General features: G+C 40.3%; 1 protein-coding gene across 1 annotated transcript in view; it reads right to left on the reverse strand.

The window, feature by feature from the left end:
• SLC27A2 (solute carrier family 27 member 2) overlaps positions 1-27107 on the reverse strand; it is a 48890-nt gene that overhangs the window by 6222 nt on the left and 15561 nt on the right. Inside the window, exons 3-8 of the mRNA XM_065941548.1 lie at positions 23825-23983; positions 18125-18249; positions 8261-8455; positions 4439-4529; positions 3503-3701; positions 1711-1808 (exon numbers count right to left, since the gene is read on the reverse strand). Of these exons, the coding sequence (XP_065797620.1) occupies positions 1711-1808; positions 3503-3701; positions 4439-4529; positions 8261-8455; positions 18125-18249; positions 23825-23983 (867 nt within the window). The remainder of the gene's footprint in view (positions 1-1710; positions 1809-3502; positions 3702-4438; positions 4530-8260; positions 8456-18124; positions 18250-23824; positions 23984-27107) is intronic.

The raw sequence follows: 27107 nt of genomic DNA on the forward strand, positions 1-27107 counted from the left end.
CATTTCCTTCTCCAAGAATTGAACCTAGGGATTGAACCCAGATCTCCTTCATTGCAGGTGGATTGGTTGTGAGTTAAGTTTTATTGGGGGGCAAAATGAGGACTATAGCCTGGAAGATAGCATTTCAAATGGCTCTGAGAAACTGCTCCAAAGAGGTAGCTGGGAAGATCAGTATATACGAGATTTTAGTGAGTGGGGAGTACATGCAATCAAGCACTTTTTTTTTTTTTTTTTTTTTTTTTTTGGGCAGGTTACTGCTAGTCATGATGAGCAGATGTCACCATGAAGAATTTTAGTGCTTTTCTACAATAGATAAAGGAGATGCATGAATTGGGTTCATAAAATCATCTGAAAATATCTATCTGAAGACTGGCTCTATCAGCTTTTCCCAAAGCACAGATTGCCTAATTCCTGATCTCTACCCTGAACGCCAGCTGTAGAAGCTCATAATTTGATCCTTGTAGATGCAGATGGCAAGTGCCAATTTATAGGTGACACCACTTTGAAGAACATGGATTAGGCCTTTCATTCTATTTCCCATATTCTCTTACCTTGTCATACTCATTCTTTTGTATTGTTACTTAAAAAAAAATCCAACATTTAGAAGTGCATGCAACATTTTGGGTGGGGTCTGTGAGAACATGGTGTGATAGCTGACAACCAGGATATGGGCCCAGCCTGAAGTTCAACATGAGAAGTTGGACTTGAGTCAGACTCTGACCCAAGATGTGGCTACAGTTCCTATCATATCACTGTCACAGAATTGGAGAGGAACAGGCAAGAGAAAGCCTCAAATAGTCTTTAATAAACAAAAGGACAGCACGATGTCATGTGAAAACATCATATTTCAAGAAAAAGGGACTTTGGGATTTCCATTCTGAATATAGATGAGAATCCCAAGTACTGAATTCTAGGAAACACCATAACCCCTAGTACCTTATATTTGGATAGTGACTTGGAGGGTTTAATCCTCTTGACATCTATAATTACAATGATTTCATGACAACCCTCATGTACATATCTGATAAACATATATTTAGTATTTATGTAATTAAAATGAATTCGTTCTCTTGGCAATCTTAACTGCAGGGTTGGTATTATCCCTAATTTAGTGGCTTGCCTGAAGTCAAAGAGCCAGCAGGTGTTGGAGTCAGGACCCAAATCAGACCCCACACTCCCCTCTCTCTCAGCGGAGGGTGATCAGCAGACAGAAGCTTGGTGACAGGACTTTGTGTGATGCTTCTCAAACTCAGTGGGGCAAGCGGGGATTAGGAACTTGCTCTAAGAGTCTGGAAAAACTCAGCCCCTTCTTGGCTCTTTTCCTGTAGCAACTGCACTTGCTTGTTATTTGTGCCTTCCAGTTCAGAGGCCAAGATACCATTTCTAAACTCTCCAGTGTGACACATCTTTTCTCAAGGCATGCCAAACACTGCATGGACCCTGCATCTCTGGGAGATCTGTCTTGCTGGAGGGCCTCAGAACAGCTGGGGGGCTGGACCACAGAGGAAGGCCAGGTTCAGAGGGACTCACGTGGCTGGTTTAGAATGCACATAAACCAGGCATGAGCCCCCTACTCCCAGCAGCTGGGAAAGAGCTGTTTGCTTTTCCCAGGAAAGCAGGAAAAAATGATGACAAACTTTGCCCTGGGGTTAAAATTATGTTCAGTTAGTGTAGGAGTTTTGGCTTTGATTTATAATGTATTATGCATACCTGGCACAGACACACCATAAACATTCACTTCTTCGACAAAATCAACCAGTCCTACTGTGTCAGCGACTTCAGTGGTGGCCACATTTTCCCCTTTCCACCTGGAAGAAAAGGCAAGGTTAGCAGAGGTCACTGGTTGTCTGTGGTCCAGGTGGTCTGTGAGAGGTGTTTTCTCCAGGCCTCTGTGGAGTGGCTGCATTTGTCTTCCTCACCTTGGTCCTCAAACTCTCCAACTTAACTCATGGGAGAGGCATCCTGCTTGAGGCATGAAAGACAGAGGCATGGACCTAAATAATAAAATGTGGAATTTTAACCTCCCAATGTGAAATGTGGTTTACTGAATGATGTTCTAGTGTTAAAATACAGGTTTGGCCTGAGAAAGGCACTAGGAATAAAAAAACAAATCTGTGACTTTTTGCTGTGTTTAGGTCTCTCCCTCTCCTCATTCACTAACTTTTCTATTTAATTCAGTTAGCAAATTTCTATTAAACAGAATTTCATACTTGTATTTCAGGGTCTTATGTCTATGAAAATGCTTTTAGTAAGAAAGAAAATATCATAGTTTATTTGTAGGGAGAATAAAATGTTGAATTTTAGTTAAATTTTGACTTAACATTTAAAATTCTTTAGATCTCCCAAAAGTATCTTTTTAGTAACATGAAGGTGGCATAAACTAATGATTTAGATCCAGAATCACGGGATGTTAGAGATGGAAGGAACCCTAAGGATCACTGGCACCTTCATTTCATGGGTGAAGTGACTGAGGTGGAGAAAGGTTATCTGCCTTGATAATACATCTGCTCACGTGCAAAGGAAGCCTGGGGGCTGAGTTCTCATTCATATCCATGCTCTTTCTACTAGACAACTCCCATCTCTTCCTTATTCATTCATGCAAAAAGTAATCACTGTGTTAGGTGCTGGGGTGGGGTATGAACAAGCAGACACAGAGTCTGGCCTCAGGGAGCTTATACAATAAGGAAGCTGGGTTAAATAAAGTGTCCTGAGGCTGGAGGACAGTGCTGTTGCTGAGAATTAATTTCATGGTCTATTACAATGATTTTCAATGTCCACTGTGCTGACTTGGGGGTTCTGTGGGAAACCATTTGGTTGGGGATGGAAAGCGAGAGGGAGAGGCCCACGTGGGCTCAGAACCCTTGCCTCCTCTTCAACTAGATCATCTTCACATTAATTTGCATTTGATTTTATCTGAAGAAAAGGCTTATGATAGAAAACAGGGTGAACATCCCTGTCTGACCCGAGTGACTGGTAATAACTGATGATAAATGAGAGGAATTGAATAGACTGTTATTGAGGTGCCCCAAATCAGGCACTAGCTATTTTCTCTCCTAGTCTCATCTGGTTGCTCAACCAAGTTCACTGAGCATTGCAGAGTGACACCCAGTGTATTTTGTTCCATATTTTCTGGGAATGTGTGTGTGTGCTAAGTTGCTTCAGTTGCATCTGAACTGTTGGGAGGCCCTATGGACTGTAGCCCGCCAGGCTCCTCTGTCCATGGGATTCTCCAGCCAAGAATACTGGAGTGGGTTGCCATGCCCTCCTCCAGGGGATCTTCCCCACCCCAGTGACTGAACCTGTGTCTCCTGCATTGCAGGCAGATTCTTTACTGCTGAGACACCAGGGAAGACCTTTCTGGGAATATAGGAGGTTGAACTGACATGACAAAGAGATAGAAGGAAATGGTACACCACAGGCAAAACGGAACATGACTCTAATTTAGGAGTAAGCCAAATTGTACATGTGTTTGTTTTGGGTTCAATAATTCAGAGAAACCAACCGGAATGTGTCTCCAACTCTGTCGTGGAAGTAGATAAAATTTTCGTGGTCAATCATTAAGAGATCTCCACTGTTGAAATACAGGTCTCCTTTCTTAAAGACATCTCTCAGTTTTTTCTTCTCCGTCTGACTCTTTCCTCCAGCATAGCCATTAAATGGTGTTAACTGTGTGATTTTGCAAATCAGGAGTCCAGGTTCACCTAAGACAGAAGGAAGCATATAGCTATTTTATGTGCTGCTGCTGCTGCTAAGTCACTTCAGTCATGTCCGGCTCTTAGCGACCCCATGGACCACAGCCTACAGCCTACCAGGCTCCTCTGTCCATGAGATTCTTCAGGCAAGAATACTGGAGTGGGGTGCCATTGCTTCTCTGATTTTATGTGCTAGTAGTAGGCAAAATCATTATTAACCTGCCTTTCAAACAGATGGCATACAACCCACTGGTAACAAGTTGACTGCAGAAAGTATCATTTTACATGCACATGTATGTGTATTTCCATGTATATCATATACAGACATATATACACCATGTACACACACACAGAGTACATATTCTCTATGGTTACACATTTGTAATTCTTTTAATATGAATATTTTACTGAATAATGATTTATATACATAATTTGACAAATGTTTGGTAGTTTAAGCTTAAAAGTAAAAGCCCCCTAAAACTAGCTATAGTTTTGCAACCATAATTACATATCCCCTTAATAATTGAGAAGTTATTAAGCAAAGTTTCAAATTATAATTATATTACATGTAGTAGTATATTATTACCTTTTGGAATTTCTCTATTTCCAGGGGTACAAAGTAAACCTCTTCCCCCACCCACTCTGAAAATTTTTACATGTTCATTTTAGCAGTGATATGTTAGTTCTTAAGGTTCACTCGGTTAAGATAAGACAAGACAGGTTAATATAACAAAATTTTACTGTACCTTTGGGAACCTTGATGCAGTATCCATTTCCATCTCGAACAGGTTCATCTTTCTCTACGTCGTATTTAATCAGCTCATAATTTACGACTTTCTAGTAAAATTAAAATGGATCATTTTGAGCACATATTCTTTCACAAATTTTTGTTGTTTATTGTGTTATAGCATACAGAAAGTATATAAAGTACAGATACCTTAAGTGTACAGCTTGATGAATTTTTACATATGCATACACTTATTTAACTACTGCCCAGATCAAGATACTAAACATTTTTATTACCTTAAGAAGTTTCCTCCTGCCCCTCTCTCTCAAGTCACTATTCTGATTTTTATTACCATAAAGTAGTCTTAAGCATCAAATACATGAAATAAATATATGCCTTCGTGTCTGCTGCTTTCACTAAACACGTCTGTGAGATTACTCCCTCCCTGCTGGTGTTTGTGTCCGTGGTGTAGTTTTTATTGCCATGCAACTTTCCTACTTTCCTTGTATGAATATACCATACTTTATTTATCTCTTTTCCTGTTAATGGACATTTGGATTGTTTCTAGTTTTAGACCATTAAATATAAAGCTGTTATGAACATTCTCATACATGTTCTTTGATGGATATATCACTAATGGGCTTTTAAAGTCTTATTTAATACCCACCCCCTGCAAAAAAAAAAAAAAATCTTGTTTAACCTTAATACACCACTGTTAAATATCTTGTGTTCCAGGGACATGTCCTCAAATACATTTAAGATTCAGTGGTACAATGGTATAATTTGTTTCATGCCATGGCTATAAAATTATTTAAATTCTACTGTATTTCTTGTTACTATAATCCAAGGGCATAAGAATTTAAATTTATGTAACTCAGTAAGAGCAATAAGTATATCATTTTCTATACTTACAGTAAAACACAAACATCATAGTATTTAGACTTAATTATTAACTATGATTACTACGTCCATTTCAAATTTATATTCAAATCTATACATAAATTAACCAATCATATGCTTTTGTAGTAGCAGAAAACCATTAAAAACCAAAAAGCATACATAGTCAACAAATGTATCTTGTTTATTTGCAAGAATGTAAAAAAATTAGGGGTGGTAACTAACTATTGCTTCTTTCCCTATCAGACGTATGGTAATTTTTATTTTTAACTTAAAAAATATGGTTTTGTTTAAAGTAGAAAATGACAAAACATGGCAATCAGTGGATGAGGAGGAAAGAGCTAGTAACACCCAACACCAACTTCTCAAGTGCTCAGGTTTGGTTTGAATGTTTCCCTGCAACTCACTTTTTTAAAAGATATCTTTTTGGATGTGGACTATTTTAAAAGCCTTTATTGAATTTGTTATAATAATATTTTATATTGTTTCTGTTGTTATAATAATATTTCTGTTTTATGTTTTGGTTTTTCAGCTGCAAGGCATGTGGGATCTTAGCTCCTCAACCAGGAGCTGAGCCTGCACCCCTTGCATTGGAAGGTAAAATCTTAACCTCTAGACCAGTAGAGAAGTCCTTGCAACTCATGTTTTTGAGTCAGTAGTGCCCTGGTGGCTCAGATGGTAAAGAATCTGCCTGCAACACAGGAGACTCAGGTTCAACTCCTGGGTCGTGAAGATCCCCTGGAGAAAGGAATGGCAACCCTCTCCAGTGTTCTTGCCTGAAGAATCCCATGGACAGAGGAGCCTGGTGGGCTATGGTCCATGGGGTTGCAAAGAGTCAGACACATCTGAGTGACTAACACTTAAGTGACAACATAGATATCTTGCACCAGGCCTCAGCTCAGCTTTCTGCCCTCTCTTGTTTTTGAACCGCATTTATCCTGGGTCTCCAAGGTTTGGACTCATCCAGGTTGGCCTGACCCTAACTAGAGAAGATTGACCCTCTCAACAGTTGATTCTCAAGTCTGTAATAGAGCTTTCCAGTAGAATCTTCTATGGTGATGGAAATGTTCTATAACTGTACTTCTCAACGTGGTAGTCACTAAACACATGTGGCTACTAAGCATGTGAAGTGTGGCTAGGTCAAATGAAGAACTGATTAAAAATTGACATAATTTAAATAGCCACGTGTAGCTAGTGGCTACTATACTGGGTGGCACAGGTGTAGAGGACAGTGGAGGGACATGTGTAATGTAGGCTTGGCTGTTATTGTTAGAGAGGTGCCTTGAACTTGGAAATCCCAAGAGATCAGGCCAGGATACAAAGAATGGAATGATAATAATCTTTACAGCTATTCAAGGCTATTATATGGCAGGCACTGGGCTATATTCTATCTAATATAATTCATTCAACAACTCTTTCCCCTTATTACATAAGTTTGGGCCAGGGACTAGGCTCTATATTTTCCCTTTTTGTTTTATTTCTGAAGTTGAGGCATGACCATGGGAAAGGGCATGATCTTGGGCTAGTCTGGGATGGTAGTGGGATCTGGTCTCTTAGGGCAGCTCTCTTATGCACGAGGACTATTGTCCTGTGTACTTGGCTGGTCAGTCCCTGGGGGCATCGGTTGCCTGGGAGCCCTGGTGTGGCCGTTTCATGCCCAGGCAGGATGACGTACTTGAAGCATAACAACCGTAATGACTGCTGAAGCCAGTAAAGATTCAGTATTTGTTGAATGTTTCTGGAATTTTGCAGAATAGGTAGTCACCTGGAAGACTGACTGCTCAGACACAATAAAAGGCAAAGAGATTGTCTGGAGATGAGGCAATAAAATGACTGAGAGGGAAAAGAAAATGCTGCATGAGCTGGCTTACACATAAGAAATATCCTTCTGGTATGGTTACTGTGGTGTGGTGCTAGGTCACTTCAGTCGTGTTCAACTCTGTGTGACACTATGGACTGTAGCCCGCCAGGCTCCTCTGTCCATGGGATTCTCCAGGCAAGAATATTGGAGTGGGCCGCCATGCCCTCCTCCAGGGGATCTTCCCAACCTAGGGATGGAACCTGCATCTCTGAGTCTCCTGCATTGGCAGCCGGGTTCTTTACCACTAGCACCACCTGGGAAGCCCAGTGTGGTTATCAGGTGAACACAATTGTTTATAAGATCCTAGAACGCGGATGCATCCTGGTTCTCTCAAGGGAGCAGTTCTTAATCTTGGTTAAATAGCTTTAAAAAAATACTACCTAGAGGAGTGGGATGAGGTGAGTGGGAGGGAGGTTTAAGACAGAAGATTTATCTATCTATCATCTATCTATCTATCTATCTATCTATCTATCTATCTATCTATCTATCTATCTACACACACACTCATAGCTGATCCATGTTGTTGTATGGCAGAAACCAGCACAACATAATAAAAGCCATTATCCTCCAATTAAAAGCTTTATTTCTAAAAATGCTAAAAAAATACTGATGCCTGGGCCCACCCTCCTTGTGAACACAAAGGTGAACACAAGTTGTCCCTCCTTCCAAAGTTCTGGGGACAGGGCCCTGCTCCTAAATGTATAAAAAGAGCCCCCGACCAGCCTCTTGATGGTAACACACATCACAATGAAAGAGAAATACCACATTTCACAGTGTGTAGTTAACATACAGAACTGGTAACCTTCAAGTGTTTTAACATATACAAGTATAAATGGCATTAGAAGACTTCACACAAGTTACAGATGGAAAATCATAGTGGGTTGTCATTAATTGAAATTAATATGTTAAAATTAAAGGACCATGTCATTTTTAGGTCATTGTCATAGAGAATGAGCAAAACCTCCTTTGGTGATGTGGATGGGTCATGGAATTCTAATAAGAGCATCATCATGATACAGCTTTCAAGAAATCCCCATGTACTGAAAGCTGGCTACAGATGCCCTCATTTTCCAATATACTTACTTTCTGTAGGTAGTTTACTCTTCCAACAGCACCAATTTTTCTCGTGTAATTCATAAATCCAATATTGCCTTCAGTGGAAGCATAGAACTCATTAATGTTAATATCCCCAAATCTCCTGACGAATTCTTTCCACACGTCTGCTCGTAAGCCGTTTCCTAGTGCCAGTCTGACTTTGTGGTCACGATCGTTTGGTTTCTGTAGCAGGAGGAAGAGACCAAACTGAAACATCTTGGGAGGCTGTACTTGCATATTAACAACGGCCTTTGTGTTTCTTCATATTTATGTTGGTTATGAAATGACTTTAGCACACGCCTTCATTATCCCCCACACATATTATACCCACCTCCACCCCCCACTCCCAAACACAGTATGGGCCGACACTGGGAACTTTCCCATTTTGATTTTTAAGAAGTGATATGAGACAAGTGGACAGAAAACTAAGTGATGCCAGTATTTAATCCCCATCTAATCCGAAACTTGAGTCATATATTGTTTTCCTTTTAAGTTTTATATTGGAATATAATTATTTTACAATGTTATGCTAGTTTCTGCTGTACAATGATGTGAATCAGCTATATGTATACATATATCACCTCCCTCTTGGACTGCCATCCCACCCCTCTAGGTCATCGCAGAGCACCGAGCTGAGCTTGCTGTGCATGTTGATTGTTCTCTTGATGAGGCTGGCGAATCTCAGTGAATTGTAGGTGCCTTGGGAAGAGGTCTGTCAGACAGTGACACAATCTGAAGCTATAGTCTTCACTTGACAATGAAGAAGAAAATGGGAACACAGTCCAGGGAGAGAGAGAGAATCATTTTCTATAGAGTCATCCAAGATACGCATGTGAGGGCCTGGTGAGACTGGAGAGGACCTTGTTCACGCATTCATTGTCTAAAGAGACCAGGTGATCACAAGAGCAGGTGGAGCTGAACCAACGGGGAAGGGGGGAAGGGGGAGGGAACTGGCTTCCAGCTGCCTCAGGTGGCCTGGAGGAATATGCTTTGCTATAAATAGAAATCACAATGGAAAAGATGTTTTGAGTATAAGAACTGAAAGCTGAGCTTGTATCAATCAGCAAAAGAGGTGGATAAGAACTGGGCTGTTTTCCATTCAACCACATTTATGAGGGCCGACAAATATGTCTGAACCTTAGGTAATTTTAATGATATATTAATGAGGCATTTGATTGAGGTCAGGAGATCACAGCTTGGAGAGAGGGGCAGGTAAATAAGTATAATTTTAACTTGCAAAATGTGTAGCTCGATGACCTTTACTCTAAGAGAAAACAGGATGGAGGGAGGTGAAAGTGCTAGGTGACTATGGTTCTCCTCTCCTGTCAAATACCAATCTCTTTAACGGAACAGCGATTTGCTTAAAAGAGCAAACATTCTGAAGAGCATTTCTACATTATTTCTTACTCTGTGAAATCACTGTGAAATGATTTTGGAATAAGAGACCCTTTTTGGAAAAAAACTGTTTGCAGTGAGAGGCTGGCAGTTCTCTGACAAGGGGAGGACCTTTGATCCGGTGGTTAAAAACCAAACCAAACCAACCTTGAATGGTTTCCACGTGAGAGGTGTCAAGGAGCCAGGGTGCAGTGTGTGAGCGTTTAATTTTTAAGTAGCTCCTTGGTCAAAATTCAAGTGATAAAGTTCTTTCAGGAGACCTAATCAGAGAGGTGAACAATACCTGTCCCTAGTTAAAACCAGGCCCCTTGTGCAGTTTATGAGGAGGAAATGTGTAGGCAGAGAGACAGACTAGGGGCTTCATGCCAGTGGCTCTTTTTTTTGGTCCCATCACATGGCTTGCAGGATATTAGTTCCCCAATTAGGGATCAAACCTGCACCCTCTGCAGTGGAAGTGCAGATTCTTAACCACTGGACCACCAGGGAAATCTGAGCCAGTGGTTCTTAACCAGTGTATTGAGGAGTCTTACCGGAGAAGCCTTCTGAACTTGCACGAATCTACTTGTTCTGAGTGGGAACCTATTTTCTTCATCAGCTCTCTTGGTCCCTAGGTTACTTGGACCCCTTTTATAATTATCAAGTACTGATAAGTCAGGATGGGTTTTGCAGGTGGCTCAGTGGTAAAGAATCCTTCTGCCAATGCAGGAGACACAAGTTTCATCCCTGGGTGGGGAAGATTCCCTGGAGAAGGAAATGGCAACCCACTCCAGTATTCTTGCCTGGGAAATCCCATGGACAGAGGAGCCTGGTGGGCTGCAGTCTACAGGGTCGCAAAAGAGTTGGACACGACTTGGTGACTAAAACAACAACGGCAGTCAGGACACCATCCATCTGGCTTGCCAGGGCTGGTCCTGGTTTACACCTGTTGTTCCGATGTGCTTCTTAGCGACACGCCTTCTGCTCTCAAATGGCCCTGTTTGCATAGTGATTTATAGATAGGGTCACCTTGTCTATAAAGCACTATTCCTCAGCAAGGGCTGTCAGTTTTCCAGAGACTATCCTTGGTCCCACACTGGTGTGCCTCACTGCCACTCTGAGAATAAAACATCAAAAATGTTTGCTTAAAAATAACCACCTGACTTGGGGCTGTCTTGGTCTCCAGGCTTGCGTGAAAAGTTCAAGAGTAGCAATTCAGTATGTAAACCCGAGACTTTACTTCTTCTACATGCAGCCCACCATTGCCCTCTTAGTTCATTTCTTTGTCTAATTAGACTGTAAGCTCCTTTGAGGCCAAATCTCTCTATATATCGTCCATAGTGCCTGGCCCTGTGCTTTGCATAGAGTGTAATTCCTGTAGTAAAAGAAGACATAACCTCTGCCATGAAAACACCAGCCATCCTGTTCAACAGCTCACAGCGGGGACATCCACACCAGGGAGGGCTCAGGATGCAGGAGGCTGCAGCGCTCTGAAATGTGGGAAGTGGGCTGGCCTCACAGGTGCACCTGGCACCTGCAGGTGCCAGGTAGCTGGGCTCACAGTCACAATACCACCAGCTTAGTGTTCATCATAAACCGAGAGATCCAATTACACCAGCAAAAGGGATTAAGACTGTAGGCCTGGAAATATTTGAGAGTTCCCGGAGCCTTCGGAGATGTCTGGTTCTCACCTAAGCTTTTGATTACCAAGGCCTGAGAGTAGCAGTATTTCTCTTTTTGGAATTTCCTCATCACCAGAGCCACTCCCCAAAGGAACTGTATTTTAGGTCAAGGGTCACCTGCTCATTTTTTTTTTTAAACAAAGATCACTCTATTCCATGTTACAGGTGAGGTGCAACATGCAAACACACCCGGGGCATTTTAATCCACCGTGGATTGAATGACTGATGAAGGGTCAGAGGTCAGGGTGTTCAGAGAGGGTGCAGGGTGCCAGGTAATCAGAGGAAGCAGAAGACTTTTATTGAGGGTTTTGCTTTGTATCAGGCAATTGCCCTGTATTATCTTAAGGTCTGAAGGAGCCCTACTGAAATGTGAGAGATAATCAAGTATTTGCCTCAGATTACAGTTGAGGAAACAGAACTTTGAAAAGTTTAAAGTAATTTGCCCAAGATCACACAGGTAGAAACACAGTTGCCCCCAAAATTCAAACCCAAATCTATATGACTACGGAGAGCATGCTTTTCCTTAATTAAAAAAAAGCAACACACACACACACACACACACACACACACACACACAGAGTTTAAGAACCCAAAAGTACTGAAAGGCTTTTACATGAAGAAATGTCATTCCATTCATCTGTCTTCATCCTTTGCCTCCAGCCTACTACCCAGAGGCAGATGCTTTTAACGCTTGTTGCTGCTGCTTCTCACCTCCATGTTTCTAAATTAAAAGATCTGCTATCTTTCGAGTAAACACTTTAGACATTATTTACTGATTTCCCATTGTGCTGGATGGGGATTAAACTCTCTCTCACTTTTCCAAAATCACAATTTTTGGTTAAATCAATATTCAATGTTCACATTATTCTGCCCCTAACTCACCACTGATGAACTCAGTAACATACTATGAACAAATTCTTGAACAAATGTTTGTTTTTCCTAGGAATAATTTCCTCCCTGCCCATTTGCTTGATTTTCTTAGTTTTTATTTGTAGTTCTTTCCTTATCCCCCCAAAGCATCTAAATACAATGATCCTCCTTCTATCAGATGATAGAATTTCCTTTTTTCCATTTTTCTTCCTTTTATCCTTTTGTTCCAACCTGGACTAGCTGTTCTCCAGGCCTGGGAATATCTTCTGCCTCTTTTCCCTGGATCCTGGGTCTTCTTTTTTCTTTTTTTACTCTCCTGTTTGGATGGAATACTTTCTCTAGGAACTTCCTAAAGGAGGGTATACAGGAGGTAAGGTTTTTTTTTTTTTTAGACTTTGAATGTCTGAAAATCTTATTTTACACTTGATTAATAATTTGGTTGTATATAAAATTCTAGATAGTTAATAATGTTTACTTAGAATTTTGAAGGCACAGCTTCCTGTCTTCCAGCTTGAGTGTTATTGTTGGCAAGTCAAATGTTATTTGTATAGAATACTCTCTCTCGATAGTCTTAAATAACATCATAGTGTAGTTTAAGGATTAAAAAAATTCTACTCATTTTCTTAGGTATTCAATTAGCCTTTTCAATGCATCCTTCAGTTTTGGGAAGTTTTCTTGTGTTATGTCTTAATAATTTCCTCCTCTCCATTTTTGCTATCCATTCCCTAATGTCCTATTAATCAGATACTGAATCTTTTGGATCCTCTAGTAGTTTTCTTATTTTGTCTCCACTCATGTCCATCACTTTATCTTTCCTCCAATTTTCTGTAAGATTACTCAACTTTATCTGCCAACTTTTCTATGGATTAAGTAATTTTTAAATCATATTTTTATTTTTCAGGAGGCATTATTCTGGCTTTTTTAGTAGCATACTATTTTTGGTTTATGGATATAATATCTTCTCTAACATTTCTGAGAATACTAATTATTGATTTCTAGAAGTCTTCTCTTAATGTCTGAATTAATGCTCTTTCTTCTTTTTTTAAAATGATCTTTCCTGTTAAAGATTTTCCTTTGGAATCTGTTCCTGTTTAGGAGTAAGACAACTCAGGTGGCACTAAGTGGTAAAGAGGCAGGAAGATGCAGGTTCTATCCCTGGGTCGGGAAGATCCCCTGGAGGAGGGCATGGCAACCCACTCCAGTATTCTTGCCTGGAGAATCCTATGGACAGAGGAGCCTGGTGGGTTACAGCCCATGGGGTCACAAAGAGTCAGACACCAATGAAGCAACCAAGCATGCACAAGGCAACAAAAAGATATTTGAGCTGCTCTCTCTAGGGAAGTGGTAGTGAGCCAATGTCCAGGTTCTTTTCTGGGAATGTTTAGTTCTCTCTAAGAATAACTCCCTAAGATGGCTGGATGGCATCAACCATGCAATGGACATGAACTTGGGCAAACTCTAGGAGATGGTGAGGGTCAGGGAAGCCTGGCAGGCTGCAGTCCATGGGGTGGCGAAGAGTCAGACACAACTAGGGGCCTGAACAACAACAACGAAGAGTAACTCTCCTCCGACATCTTGCCTGCGAGCATCACTGACTGCTAGAGCTCTGAAAGTTGTGCAGGGGAAGGGAGCTGGTCAGGAAGTAGGCACTTACTCACCTGCTCTCAGCGCCTCCGCCCCTCCCTCCTCTGCTCCTAGGGTCCTGGAGACGTTCAGAGCTTCTCTAGGTCCTTCCCAGACAATAAGTCTCCTGTCTCTATAAAAGATCGTGAGAGGTCGACCATGCTGCTCAATGGCCAGAGTTCAGACCTGCTGCCTCCAGAGTCCTTGCTTTTAAGCACTACATCAAGTCTGTTGAGCCGGAACTGAACTCCCGCCCTAAGGTGGCTGGTGCATTTCTCCCCAGTCCTCTGCTTTACCAAGGGGGCTACTGAATGTGACTCAGGAAAGGGAGGAGAAGCACAGTAGCTTCCATCTTCTCAACATTGCCCCAGATTCTCCTGATGAACCAGGTCCTTCTGGGGATGGGTGTCATTAGGTTCAGATGCTTAGCTAGGGTAGGAGTTGCCTCCCTGATATCCAGTGCCTGGGGGCTGACGGCAGAGCTAGCTGCTCTAAGAGCAGCCTATTCCAGAAGCTCGAAGGCCGAGGGCATTTCTGATGACATTGATGCAGAGCCCTCCACCATCAGTTCTAGTTTATATCCACTTTTGTTGTTATTGCAGAAAATGGCAATATTTCATTCTTTTTTATAGCTGAGTAGTATATTATTGTACATATATATCATCTCCTCATTTTTAACTGTTTATTTTTTAGTGGAGTATAGTTAATTAACAATGCTGTGAAAGTCTCAGATGTACAGCAAGATGATTCAGTTACACATACACATGTTTCTAATCTTTTAAAAATTCTTTTCCCATTTAGAATCTTGAGCAGAGTTCCCTGTGCTATAGAGTGGGTCCTTGTTCGTTATCCATTTTAAATATAGCACTGTGTACATGTCGATACCAAACTCCCTAGTTATCCCTTCCCCCGCTGGCAACCATAAATTTGTTCTTTAAGTCTGTGAGTCTATTTCTGTGTTGTAAATGAGTTCATCTATATATTTCTTTTAAGATTCCATATTTAAGTGATACAATAGGATATTTCTCTTTCACTGTCTGACTTACTTCACTCAGTATGACACTCTCCAGGTCCATCCATATTGCTGCATATGGCGTTATATCATTCTTTTTAATGGCTGAGTAATATTCTATTCTATACATGTACCACGTCTTGATCCATTCCTCTGTCCATGGACATTTAGGTTGCTTTCATGCCTTGGCTATTGTAATCTGCTAAAGTGAACACTGGGGTGCATGTATCCTTTTGGACCATGTTTTTCTCTGGATATAAGCCCAGGAGTGGGATTGCTAGATCAAATGGTAGCTCTATTTTTAGTTTTTTAAGGAATTTCCATACTGTTCCCTATAGTGGCTGTACCAATTTACATTCCCACCAACCCTGTAGGAGGGTTCCCTTTTCTTCACACCCTCTCCAGCATTTACTGTTTGTAGATTTTTTGATGATGGCCATTCTGACCACTATGCTACCTCATTGTATTTTTGATTTGCATTGTCTATACAAAAGATCATAACATTTAAAAAATCTTTAACTGAAGGTTTTTTGAGATGACTTTGAGCATTTCTTACAATACTAATAAGTATTTTCCAGACAAACCAGACCAGAATTCAGGGGTGAGATATATCAAGGGCAAACAGAAACTCCAAATCTATTTCTAGATTAGAAGTTGTCCATGTACTACTACTATATACCAAATCATAATATATTTTGATGATGTAAAACCACAATCAAACTGAATGTTTTCCAGCATCTGAGACAATATTAATAAAAAGGAAATGTGGAAGTGTGTGTATGAACCTGAAAAAATGACACACGAACATGTTTATTTTCCTCAACGCCAAAGGTGGTCTCCCTTAGAACTAACAGAAAAAAACCTAACATTCCCCCTCCCCCAGGAGACTTCTAACTGACAAGGAGGTGTTTTTAAGGCAGAGAAGAAAAGCCAAACAGCAGGGCCTTATATGGATTTCTGGGGTTTGATAGAGAGGCATGCAATCTTCCAGACCAGGTAGAATATTAAGGTGAAAAACACTCAATAATGACATCAACAGAAATTGCTATGGGAAAGGTCCTCACCCAACTCATAGCTAATTATGACCCTCAGGAATCTGTTGAATCTGCCTCATGAATTAGAATAATGTGTGCTAAGCCCAACTATTTTGGGGGAACACATTACTTCCATCAAATCAATTACACATCTTTCAGGAGCAAGAATTTAGAGGTTCATTCAGCAAAATTTGTTGATGCCTAGAATGTGCCAGATACAGATCTCAGTACCAGATATCTGGTAATCAACAAAGCCCCTGGTGCATGGAGCTTTCATTTAATTGGAGGAGAAAGACAACAGTCATACAAACCTGCCCTGTGTCAGGAGTGACAGTGCCACAGAAAGCAGTAACCCACGAGATGCCCGGTAAGGGGCAGGATGGTATGTTTGAGAATTAGTAGGAAGGATCTCTCTAATAAAGTGATATGTGGGCAGAGACCACAAGAAGTAAGAGGAGAAAGAACTAAGGCAAGAGCATCTTATACTTCTTTATGTCACACTGCTTCTATTACAGGCATATCCTGTTTCATTGTGTTTTGCAGACACTTCTTTTTTTTTCCCCACAAATTGAAGGTTGGTGACAAGCCAGCATTGTCAGATGATGGTTGACATTTTTAGCAATTAAGTATTTTCAAATTAAGGTATATACACTGCTTATTAAAGATATAATGCTATTGCACACTTAATAGACCACAGCATGGTATAAACAATTTTTATGTACACTAGGAAACCAAAACATTCATGTGACTTGCTTTATTGTGGAATTCGTTTTGTTGTGATGGTCTGGAACTGAATCTGCAACATTTCTAAATTGAATATAACTGGTGCTTATAAATAGCAGTTGGTCAACTTAGTGATGCTTTGAGTTTGTTTTCTTTTGATGAGTAAAAGGATTAAAGAAAGTAGAATCTGGTGAGTTTACTGCATTGTCTAGTTTAGTGGTCCTAAGGAAGGGTTGATTTTGCCTGCCAGGGGATATCTGGCAATGTCTGAAAATATTTTGATTATGATGACCTGGAAGGATGGGGAGGATATCACTGGCATGTCCTGCATAAAAGCCAAGGATGCTGCTAAACATCCTATGGTGCATGGGATAAATTCATATAGTAAAGAATGAATGGGTGCAAAATAATGGGTGTAAAAAATTGGGACCTTGATGTGGTCCCAGGCACACTGCCCTCTCTGATGAGAGCTGAGAACCTGGGCAGAATGAGTTCTTTCAAACAACCTCATCAAGATATGTGGGTATCTACAGGCAGGGCAGATCCACAGTACTTGGAGTTATTACCTTGGGACATCTGTTCTAAGCTTGGTAACAGATTTGGTCAGATGGTTCCTAGGTTTATTCACTAAGTAACATTAAGTAAAAGTTTTCTGCATGAATGTGGTATAAGAGGGGCAAGGCGACGAGATGTGGTCCCATTGGAAGCATGAAGACCAACACCTGCAAAGTGACAAGGGCCACAAAGGAGGAGAAAACAAATGAGGCCCAGGAAGGAAGCAGTGATTTCTGTTCGGGTGACTCACATAAGTTTAACATGTGAGGTATCACTGAAGCTGGGCTTTTTCAGTGAGTAGGGTTTAAACAAGTAGAGAAGGAAGCAGAGGGTATGCTGGGTAGAGGGTAAGATATGAAAACAGGTACAAAGGTAGGGAATAATGTTATCACAGCAACTTTGCTTTGTGTGCATGCTCAGTCATATCTGACTTTTGTGACCTCAGGGACTGTAGACTGTCAGGCTCCTCTGTCCATGGAATTCTCCAGGCAAGAATACTGGAATGGGTTGCCATTCCCTTCTCCAGGGGTCTTCCCGACCCAGGGATTGAACCTGTGCCTCCTGCTTGACAGGCAAGTTCTTTACCACTGAGCTGCCCAGGAAGCCCTATTACAATGACTGCCATCAAGTAATGGCTTTCCTGGTGGCTCAGACAGTAAAGATTCTGCCTGCAATGCAGGGGACCCGGGTTTGATCTCTGGATCTGGAAGATCCACTGAATAAGGAAATGGCTACCCACTCCATTATTCTTGCCTGGAGAATTCCATGGCCAGAGGTGCCTGACAGGCTAGAGTTGGGCCACTAACACATTAACCAACAAATTCCCTATTGTAGGTGTGGTGCCAAGAACTTTATAATGAAAAACTATAGTATAAACTGAAAACTGATATATAAGAAGCAGTTGAAACCTAGCATGATCCAAAGTGACTTGAATTCCCGTCTTAAGCATTTCAAAAAGATAATGAAACATGGGAAGTGTTACCTGAGGACAGTTGCATAAATATCGAAGCAGTTCACCAATATACTGAATGACAGTGATGTTATATTTTCTGCAGTCATCCCAAAACTGGCTGGCTGAAAATTTGGTCCGCAAAACAAGAGTAGCACCTAGCCAGAAGGAATAGAAGGTACCAATAAAGGAATCTACCAAAAAAGTCCCAAGTTATATTTTTCAGTTTTGAAATTTATATGTGCATTACATTCATAAACAAGTGTTAGGGACCAACTATATTCAATGTAAAAAAAAAAAGAATAAGACATGGTTTTATTCAAAAGGAGATTATAGTATAGTGGGGGAGAAGACATAGGTTTTCTAGTAAAAGTCAGCTTGCAATAAATAAACACAGTTCAGTGAAGCCCTAAGGGTGTGTGTGTGTTATAGGGAGGTAGATTAATTTTTCCTGGGCAAGGGCTGAGAAAGACATATTTTTTAAAAGGTAGGATTTGAACTAGATCTTGAGAAATGAATATGGAGAAAAATGAGAGGATTCCTGGCAGAGGAAAAAACATGAACATAAAGACAGGACAGTCCAGAAGGTTGGGGGATGGCCAAGATTCAGTTGGTCTGTAACCAGAGTGGTGAAAGGTGGGTGGGTCAAAGGCAATGAACCTGGAGAAGCAGCTAGGGTTGCAATCTTGGAGAGTTTGTAAGTGTCAGGTGGAAGAACCAGACTGAATTTATTAGTTGATGGAGAGCCAAAGTCTTGAGCAAGCAGGAGATATTCTTCTATGGTGGGTGATATGGACAGGATAATGGTTCCCAAAGACATCCACATCCTAATCTTTAGAACCTGTGAATATGCCTCCTTACATGACAAAAGGGACTATGTAGATGTGATTAAACTAAGGATCTTGAAAAGGGGAGATGATCTTTCTCCATGGGAGGGCAGACAGATTGAATACCACAATCACAGAAAACTAACCAATCTGATCACATGGACCTACAGTGTTGTCTAACTCAACGAAACTCGGAGCCATGCCGGGTAGAGCCACCCAAGATGGATGGTCATGGTGGAGAGTTCTGACAAAACGTGGTCCACTGGAGAAGGGAATGGCAAACAACTTCAGTATTCTTACCTTGAGAACCCCATGAACAGTAAGAAAAGGCAAACAGATAGGACACTGAAAGATGAACTCCCCTGGTCGGAAGGTGCCCAATATGCTACTGGAGATCCGTGAAGTAATTCCAGAAAGAATGAAGAGATGGAGCTAAAGCAACAGCAACACCCAATTGTGGATGTGACTGGGGATAGAAGTAAAGTCTGATGCTGTAAAGGGCAATATTGCATAGGAACCTGGAATGTTATGTCCATGAATCAAGGCAAATTGGAAGTGGTGAAACAGGAGATGGCAAGAGTGAACATCAACATTTTAGGAATCAGTGAACTAAAATGGACTAGAATGGGTGAATTTAACTCAGATGATCATTATATCTACACTGTGGACAAGAATCCTGTAGAAGAAATGGAGTAGCCATCACAGTCAACAAAAGAGTCTGAAATGCAATACTTGGATGCAATCTCAAAAATGACAGAATGTTCTCTGTTCGTTTCCAAGGCAAATCATTCAATATCACAGTAATCCAAGTCTATGCCCTGACCAGTAATGCTGAAGAAGCTAAAGTTGAACAGTTCTATGAAGACCTACAAGAACTTCTAGAACTAACACCCAAAAAAGATGTCCTCTTCATTATAGGGGACTGAAATGCAAAAGTAGGAAGTCAAGAAATACCTGGAGTAACAGGCAAATTTGGCCTTGGAGTACAGAATGAAGCAGGCCAAAGGCTAAAAGAGTTTTGCCAAGAGAACACACTGGTCATAGCAAACACCTTCTTCCAACAACACAAGAGAAGACTCTACACATGGACATCACCAAAATCAGATTGATTATATTCTTTGCAGTCAAAGAAGGAGAAGCTCTATACAGTCAGCAAAAACAAAACCGGGAGGTGACTGTAATCAGATCATGAACTCCTTATTGCCAAATTCAGACTTAAATTGAAGAAAGTAGGTAAAGCCACTAGACCATTCAGGTATGACCTAAATCAAATCCCTTACGATTATACAGTGGAAGTGAGAAATAGATTCAAGGCATTAGATTTGATAGACAGAGTGTATAAAGAACTATGGATGGAGGCTTGTGACACTGTACAGGAGGCAAGGATCAAGACCATCCCCAAGAAAAAGAAATGCAAAAAGGCAAAATGGTTGTCTGAGGAGACCTTACAAATAGCTGAGAAAAGAAGAGAAGTGAAAGGCAAAGGAGAAAAGGAAAGATATACCCATTTGAATGCTGAGTTCCAAAGAACAGCAAGGAGAGACAAGAAAGCCTTCCTCAATGATCAGTGCAAAGAAATAGAGGAAAGCAATAGAATGGGAAAGACTAGAGATTACTTCAAGAAAATTAGAGATAGCAAGGGAACATTTCATGCAAAGATGGGCACAATCACGGACAGAAATGGTATGGACCTAACAGAAGCAGAAGATATTAAGAAGAGGTGGCAAGAATACACAGAAGAACTATATACAAAAGATCTTCACAACTCAGATAATTACGATGGTGTGATCACTCACCTAGAGCCAGGCATCCTGGAATGTGAAGTCAAGTGGGTCTTAGGAAGCATCACTATGCACAAAGCTAGTGGAGGTGATGGAATTCTAGTTGAGCTATTTCAAATCCTAAAAGATGACGCTGTGAAAGTGCTGCATTCAATACACCAGCAAATTTGGAAAACTCAGCAGTGGCCACAGAACTGGAAAAGGTCAGTTTTCTTTCCAATCCCAAAGAAAGGCAATGCCAAAGAATGCTCAAACTACCGCACAATTGTACTCATCTCACACACTAGCAAAGTAATGTTCAAAATTCTCCAAGCCAGGCTTCAAACAGTACGTGAACCATGAATTTTCAGATGTTCAAGATGGATTTAGAAAAGGCAAAGGAACCAGTGTTCAAATTGCCAACATCCATTGTATCATCTAAAACGCAAGAGAGTTCCAGAAAAACATCTATTTCTGCTTTATTGACTATGCCAAAGCCTTTGACTGTGTGGATCACCATAAACTGTGGAAAATTCTTAAAGAGATGGGAATACCAGACCATCTGACCTGCCTCTTGAGAAATCTGTATGCAGGTCAGGAAGCAACAGTTAGAACTGGACATGGAACAACAGACTGGTTCCAACTTGGGAAAGGAGTACATCAAGGCTGTATATTGTCACCCTGCTTATTTAACTTATATGCACAGTACATCATGAGAAATGCTGTACTGGATGAAGCACTAGCCAGAATCAAGGTTGCCAGGAGAAATATCAATAACCTCAGATATACAGATGACACCACCCTTATGGCAGAAATTGAAGAGGAACTAAAGAGCCTTTTGATGAAAGTGATAGAGGAGAGTGAAAAAGTTGGCTTAAAACTCAACATTCAGAACACAAAGATCATGGCATCCGGTCCTGTTACTTCATGGCAAACAGATGGGGAGAGACAGTGGAAACAGTGACAGAATATTTATTTGGCTCCAAAATCACTGCAGATGGTGATTGCAACCATGAAATTAAAAGATGCTTGCTCCTTGGAAGAAAAGTTATGACCAACCTAGACAGCATATTAAAAAGCAGAGACATTACTTTGCCAACAAAGGTCCATCTAGTCAAAGCTATGGTTTTTCCAGTAGTCATGTATGGATGTGAGACTTGGACTATAAAGAAAGCCAAGTGCCAAAGAATTGATGCTTTTGAACTGTGGTGTTAGAGAAGACTCTTGAGAGTCCCTTGGACTGCAAGGAGATCCAACCAGTCCATCCTAAAGGAAATCAGTCCTGAATATTCATTGGAAGGACTGATGCTGAAGCTGAAACTCCAATACTTTGGCCACCTGATGCGAAGAGCTGACTCATTTGAAAAGACCCTGATGCTGGGAAAGATTGAAGGTGGGAGGAGAAGGGGATGACAGAGGATGAGACAATTGGATGGCATCACCGACTCAATGGACTTGAGTTTGAGTAAACTCTGGGAGCTGGTGATGGACAGGGAGGCCTGGCGTGCTGCAGTCCTTGGGGTCGCAAAGAATCGGACACTACTGAGCGACTGAACTGAACTGAGCTGATTGGGAGAGACAATGTAATCACAAGGGTGCTGATAAGAAGTCAAGAAGGTCAAGGGTAGTGGGAGAGAGCATGACAAAAACAAAAGACTGGAGTGAAATGCTTTGAAGATGAAAAAAGGGGCCACATCGCTTCTCGGCCTTTTGGCTAAGATCAAGTGAAAAAAGGGGCCACAAGCCGAAGAATGTGAGCAGCCTCCAGGAGCTAGGAAAGGCAAGAAAATGAATTCTTCCTTACAAGCTTCCAGAAGGAATGTAGTCTTGCTGACACCTTGAATTTTGGACTTTGACTTTCAAAAAAGGGAGAGACTCAAGCTGTGTTGTTTTAAACCACAAAGTTTGTGGTCATTTGTTACAGTAGCAATAGAAAACTAATACAATAGGTAAAAACAATGTACCTATCATATCCAACCTAATATCAGCATGAAATGTAGTAGAGTGAAATAAAAATATCACAGATATTTTTCATGTTATTAGTTTATTTCTACTCCTAAACATGCAAAATCAAGTGTTTTAGGAGAAATTTTAAAAAAATACTATATTTTCCTTTTTAGCATTTATCTATTGTACTTAAGTAGATGTATGAGTGATTGATTTATCCCCAGGAGGGCTTCAGAGTCATTCTGTTTTTGAAGGGCCCAACAGTATGATCAGACCCAGACATTCCTTGCTGATTTGGAGGCTGGTGTTGATGCTGGATTAAGTGTTTTATAGTCGATCAGTAAGCTGATGAGGAAAAGGAGCAGAGGCTTGGGCAATCATGTGTATTTGTATATGAATTAATATATGCATATGTTACTATATATACATATATAATTACTTAAAATGTCACATGGGAAAAAAGCTAAGTTTTTTTAGTTTAGTTGGAAAGTTAGAGGTAGTCTCCGGGAAGAGGTGGATATTGGACTGAGACTTTATGTACACAAGGGGCAGAAATCCTGTTGACAGTAGTAAGAATGACAATTCAATTTAAATGGTTAAGTTTCAGAAGGAAAGAGGAGATGGGGAAATCTAAGTATTCTGACCAGAGCTGAGAGCCTGTGGGAGGAGGAAAGAATAAAGTAGAATGGGTCAATTGAATGAGAAGTTTAAACCAGGTGCTAATGGAGATCAACATGCAGATTTCTGAAGATAGAAATGACATAAGAGAATTATTTGTGGAATCGAAGGATCAAGTATCTTAACCTGTATAAAGACCTAAAAGATTTAAAAGAAGCTTGCTGTTTGATATGCTGAACAATTAAAGCATTATATTAAAAGACATGCAGGCATGAGAAAATAGAAATTTTTAAAATTTATTTATTTGACCTCGGGGCTTGTGGGATCTTAGTTCCCTGATCAGGAATTGAACCCAGGCCCTCAGCAATGAAAATGTGGAATCCTAACCAATGGACCATCATGGAATTCACTATAAATTCTTTTAGATGTTTGCTATGTGTAAGCCAAACAACCTCAGTATTAACATGGAATTAAACACTACTCCTAGCACACAGGAAAAGAGCAAATTTTGTATTACTTTTCCTTATGAGCACATTGAATGTGTACTGGGCTTCAATACCCTGTTGAGAGGAAAAGCTTACCAGTAACGATACACCCATGTAAGCCAATCAAAAGCGCAGCACTGTGGTACAGGGGTAAGGGAGTATAGATTACATCATCCTCTGTAATCTCGGAGGCAAGAGCAAGGCCAATTCCATACCAAATGCGCAGATGATTGATCTTTGCAGCTTTTGGGAGACCTACACAAAGGTACAAGAGAAGCATGAGTGAATCAAGAGTGGTTATTCACAGACACATGGTCTGGGAGAGAGATGTGTCTTAGGAAGATTCGTCATCTAGTGATTAGAAGATTGCATTTGGTGAGACCAGAAGTTCAGAGTTTTTTCTGTAAAGGACCAGATGGTAACCATTTTAGGCTTTGCAGGGTCATAAGTCTCTATTGCAACTACTCAACTATGCTATTATAGCTGAAAGCAGCTAAACACAAAAAGTAATGAACTTGGCCCTGTGGACATTAAAGTTTATTTACAGAACTGGTGGTGGTGTGGTGTTTGTGACCCACAGGCTATAGTTTGCTGACCCCTGAGTTAGCTGGTTATTAGAGTAGTAAGGTGAGGAAAAGTGAATGAATGTCTATTGAATTTCTGCTTTGGGTCTACCATCTTGCTAAGTATCCTTGAACAACAGGGGTTTGAACTGCTTGGGGCCACTTATATGAGGATTTTTTTCAGTGGTAAACACACCCATGGTTGGTTGAATCCATGGATGAAAAATCACAGATGCAGAAGAACCTATATGGAGGGCCTTCTATAAGTTATATGTATATCTTCTGCTGTGTGGACCCTCGTATTGTTCAAGGGTCAACTGTGTTGTCAAATTTTCACTCAATTCTCATAATTAATGATATAAGTAGAATTATATTCTCTATTTCACAGATGAGAAAACTGATACTCAGAGACAATACATAGCCTATCCATCCTATCTCTTTCCTTCATAGCCACTTCTATGAATTTCTTACGTACTTTTCTAGAGTTTTTATGTAAATATAGGCTCATTTGCTCATATGTTCTTGCCCTTTCCCCCAATTAAAAAAAAAGAAGCATACTATTCTGCACTTCCCCCTTCACTTAACAAAGTATTTTTAAGTTATGTCCATATTTGTAAGTAGCAATTTCCCTTAGTTTTTCATCCATTTATTCTCTGTGCATCTACTCCTTTGTGTGTGTGTTTTATAGTTTGTTTACACTATTTTGCAATTTCAAATGACTCTGGTCCACATGTGAAAAAACCTGGCACTTCACACTGTGAATGATGCTCCATCTGTAGGATAAATTTGCGATGTGAGACTGCTGGGCCAAAAGGTATCAGACCTTGTAATTTTGGTAGACACTGCCACTTTGCAGGTATTAGGGCTGTCCCCATTGACACCCCCCATCAGTAATACATGAGTGCACCTGTTTCCTCAGAGCCCTTTAAAGGTGTCCTTTCAAATGTTGGAATTTTTGCCAATCTGAAAGGTGAAAAAATGGTATCTCAGTGTATTTTTAGTATACTAAGTACATTTGTATTTTCTTAACTATGATTTACGTAAGTTTTTTATAAGACTCAATTTGAAAGAGTATGCTTATATCGTTGCGCATGGGAGTCAGTTTAGTTGGGGAGGGCATGAAGTCATTGCAAAGCGGATGGGTCTAGAGTTTAAGACCTGAGTGGGTCAATTGGCTTTGTGAAGAGAAAGGCAATTCTGTTTAGATTAAGATGCTTCACTATTTGATGGTATTGCCTAAATAAAAGCAATTTGTTATAAGGCAAAGCAGTATGACTGGTAAACTACCATCATTGTAAACACAGTTCACAATTCATGGTCTTTGATGTCATTAGTATTAATGCTCCATTCTAAACTAATAATGAGAAGCAGAAGAAAGCATCAACAAATCAATTGTATTCATCTTGAAAAAAATATTATCCAGATAGTAAAAACTCGGAATTATATTTTTTAAAAAAGAAACATACATCTTTTGCTGGTGTTAAGCACTTTCAGAAAACTTCCTAATTTAAACTTTTGTATTAATGAAGAAATAATATTTGGTAACTATTATATAATTTTGTGCTAATGACTGCCTTTGAGTAACAGGGAAAACATTTTGTTCTCTGATTGCTTAAATGAATTCTTTTTATTAATGTTTATACGAGTAACTTGGCAGATATTTTATTCACAGATAAGAAGAAAGGTAAAATAAACATCAACCCAATTATATTTCAATTAAATCTAAATTCTGAATTATGGGATTGGATGAAAGAGTGCTTATTCTCTTTTTCCCCTAAAATGGGTTTTATACTTCATAGCAAACCAGTTGTGAACAAGTTCTGTACTTATCTGTTTAGTATTAAGACTAGAACTCCCAGTCACTAGTTAAGGGCTTGTTTTACCTCAATTACTTACCAAATCAAAGTTTACAGTTTAGTTTTACCATTCTATTAAAAATGAGGGTATAAGTTCCATATATTGAGGTAGTTCTGGATGTAGTGGAAGCATCTGGTTAAACCATATCATCCTACCATTCTGTTGACATGGCGAAATAGAACTTTTGACAAATAAAAGAGTGATAGCTATTATGCTCTGGAGATTAGCTTTAATAGGTCATCCCAAGCCACCCCTCTTCATAAGGCTCAAAGTAACCTTTCTCTCTAATGTTTGATTATTTTACAAGTAGAATGCATGCTAGAATTATCTGCTTGAGTTAAAATTTTAACCAAATGACTCACATATTCAACTTCCCAATATTATTAAGAATAATTAGGATACTGGGGGGTAGCTTCCTATCCTTTCTTAAATGTATCTCTCTGTCTTCATATGATTACATTTTGGTAACATTTCCCCTGACCTTGAGTAGGCAGACACCAAACAGCTATCAGATGGATGAACTAGGAGGTATTCTGGCAGAGACGTCAGTTGTATGAGCTGTGGAGTCAGCCTAGCAAAGTGAAGCCTGACACTTCTACTTCCTATCTTGGAAAGTTCTTAAACTCTCTAGGCATCAGCTTCTGAATCTGTAAGACAGGAATAAGAGTAGTACCTGTCTTAAGAGTGGTTGGAGAAATGTATGAACGAATGCCACAGAGCTCCTAGAAAGAGTGCCTGCTACATCCTACCTTTAATGTTGCCTGTTCCACGTAGCAGTGTTCCAGTAACACTGACAATTGGCAGTGTTTTCTGCTGGAAGCTTGTGTAAAATAATAGTACAGTTTACACCGAAGGTGTAAGACATCCTAGATTTGACGAAATACACCATATTAGGCCCTGAGCTAAGAGCCATTCTACACCCACAGAACCAAACAGCTTCAAGTCATTGTTGCGTGGAA

This window comes from Muntiacus reevesi, chromosome 7 (genome assembly GCF_963930625.1).
Source record: "Muntiacus reevesi chromosome 7, mMunRee1.1, whole genome shotgun sequence".
NCBI classification, from domain to species: domain Eukaryota; kingdom Metazoa; phylum Chordata; class Mammalia; order Artiodactyla; family Cervidae; genus Muntiacus; species Muntiacus reevesi.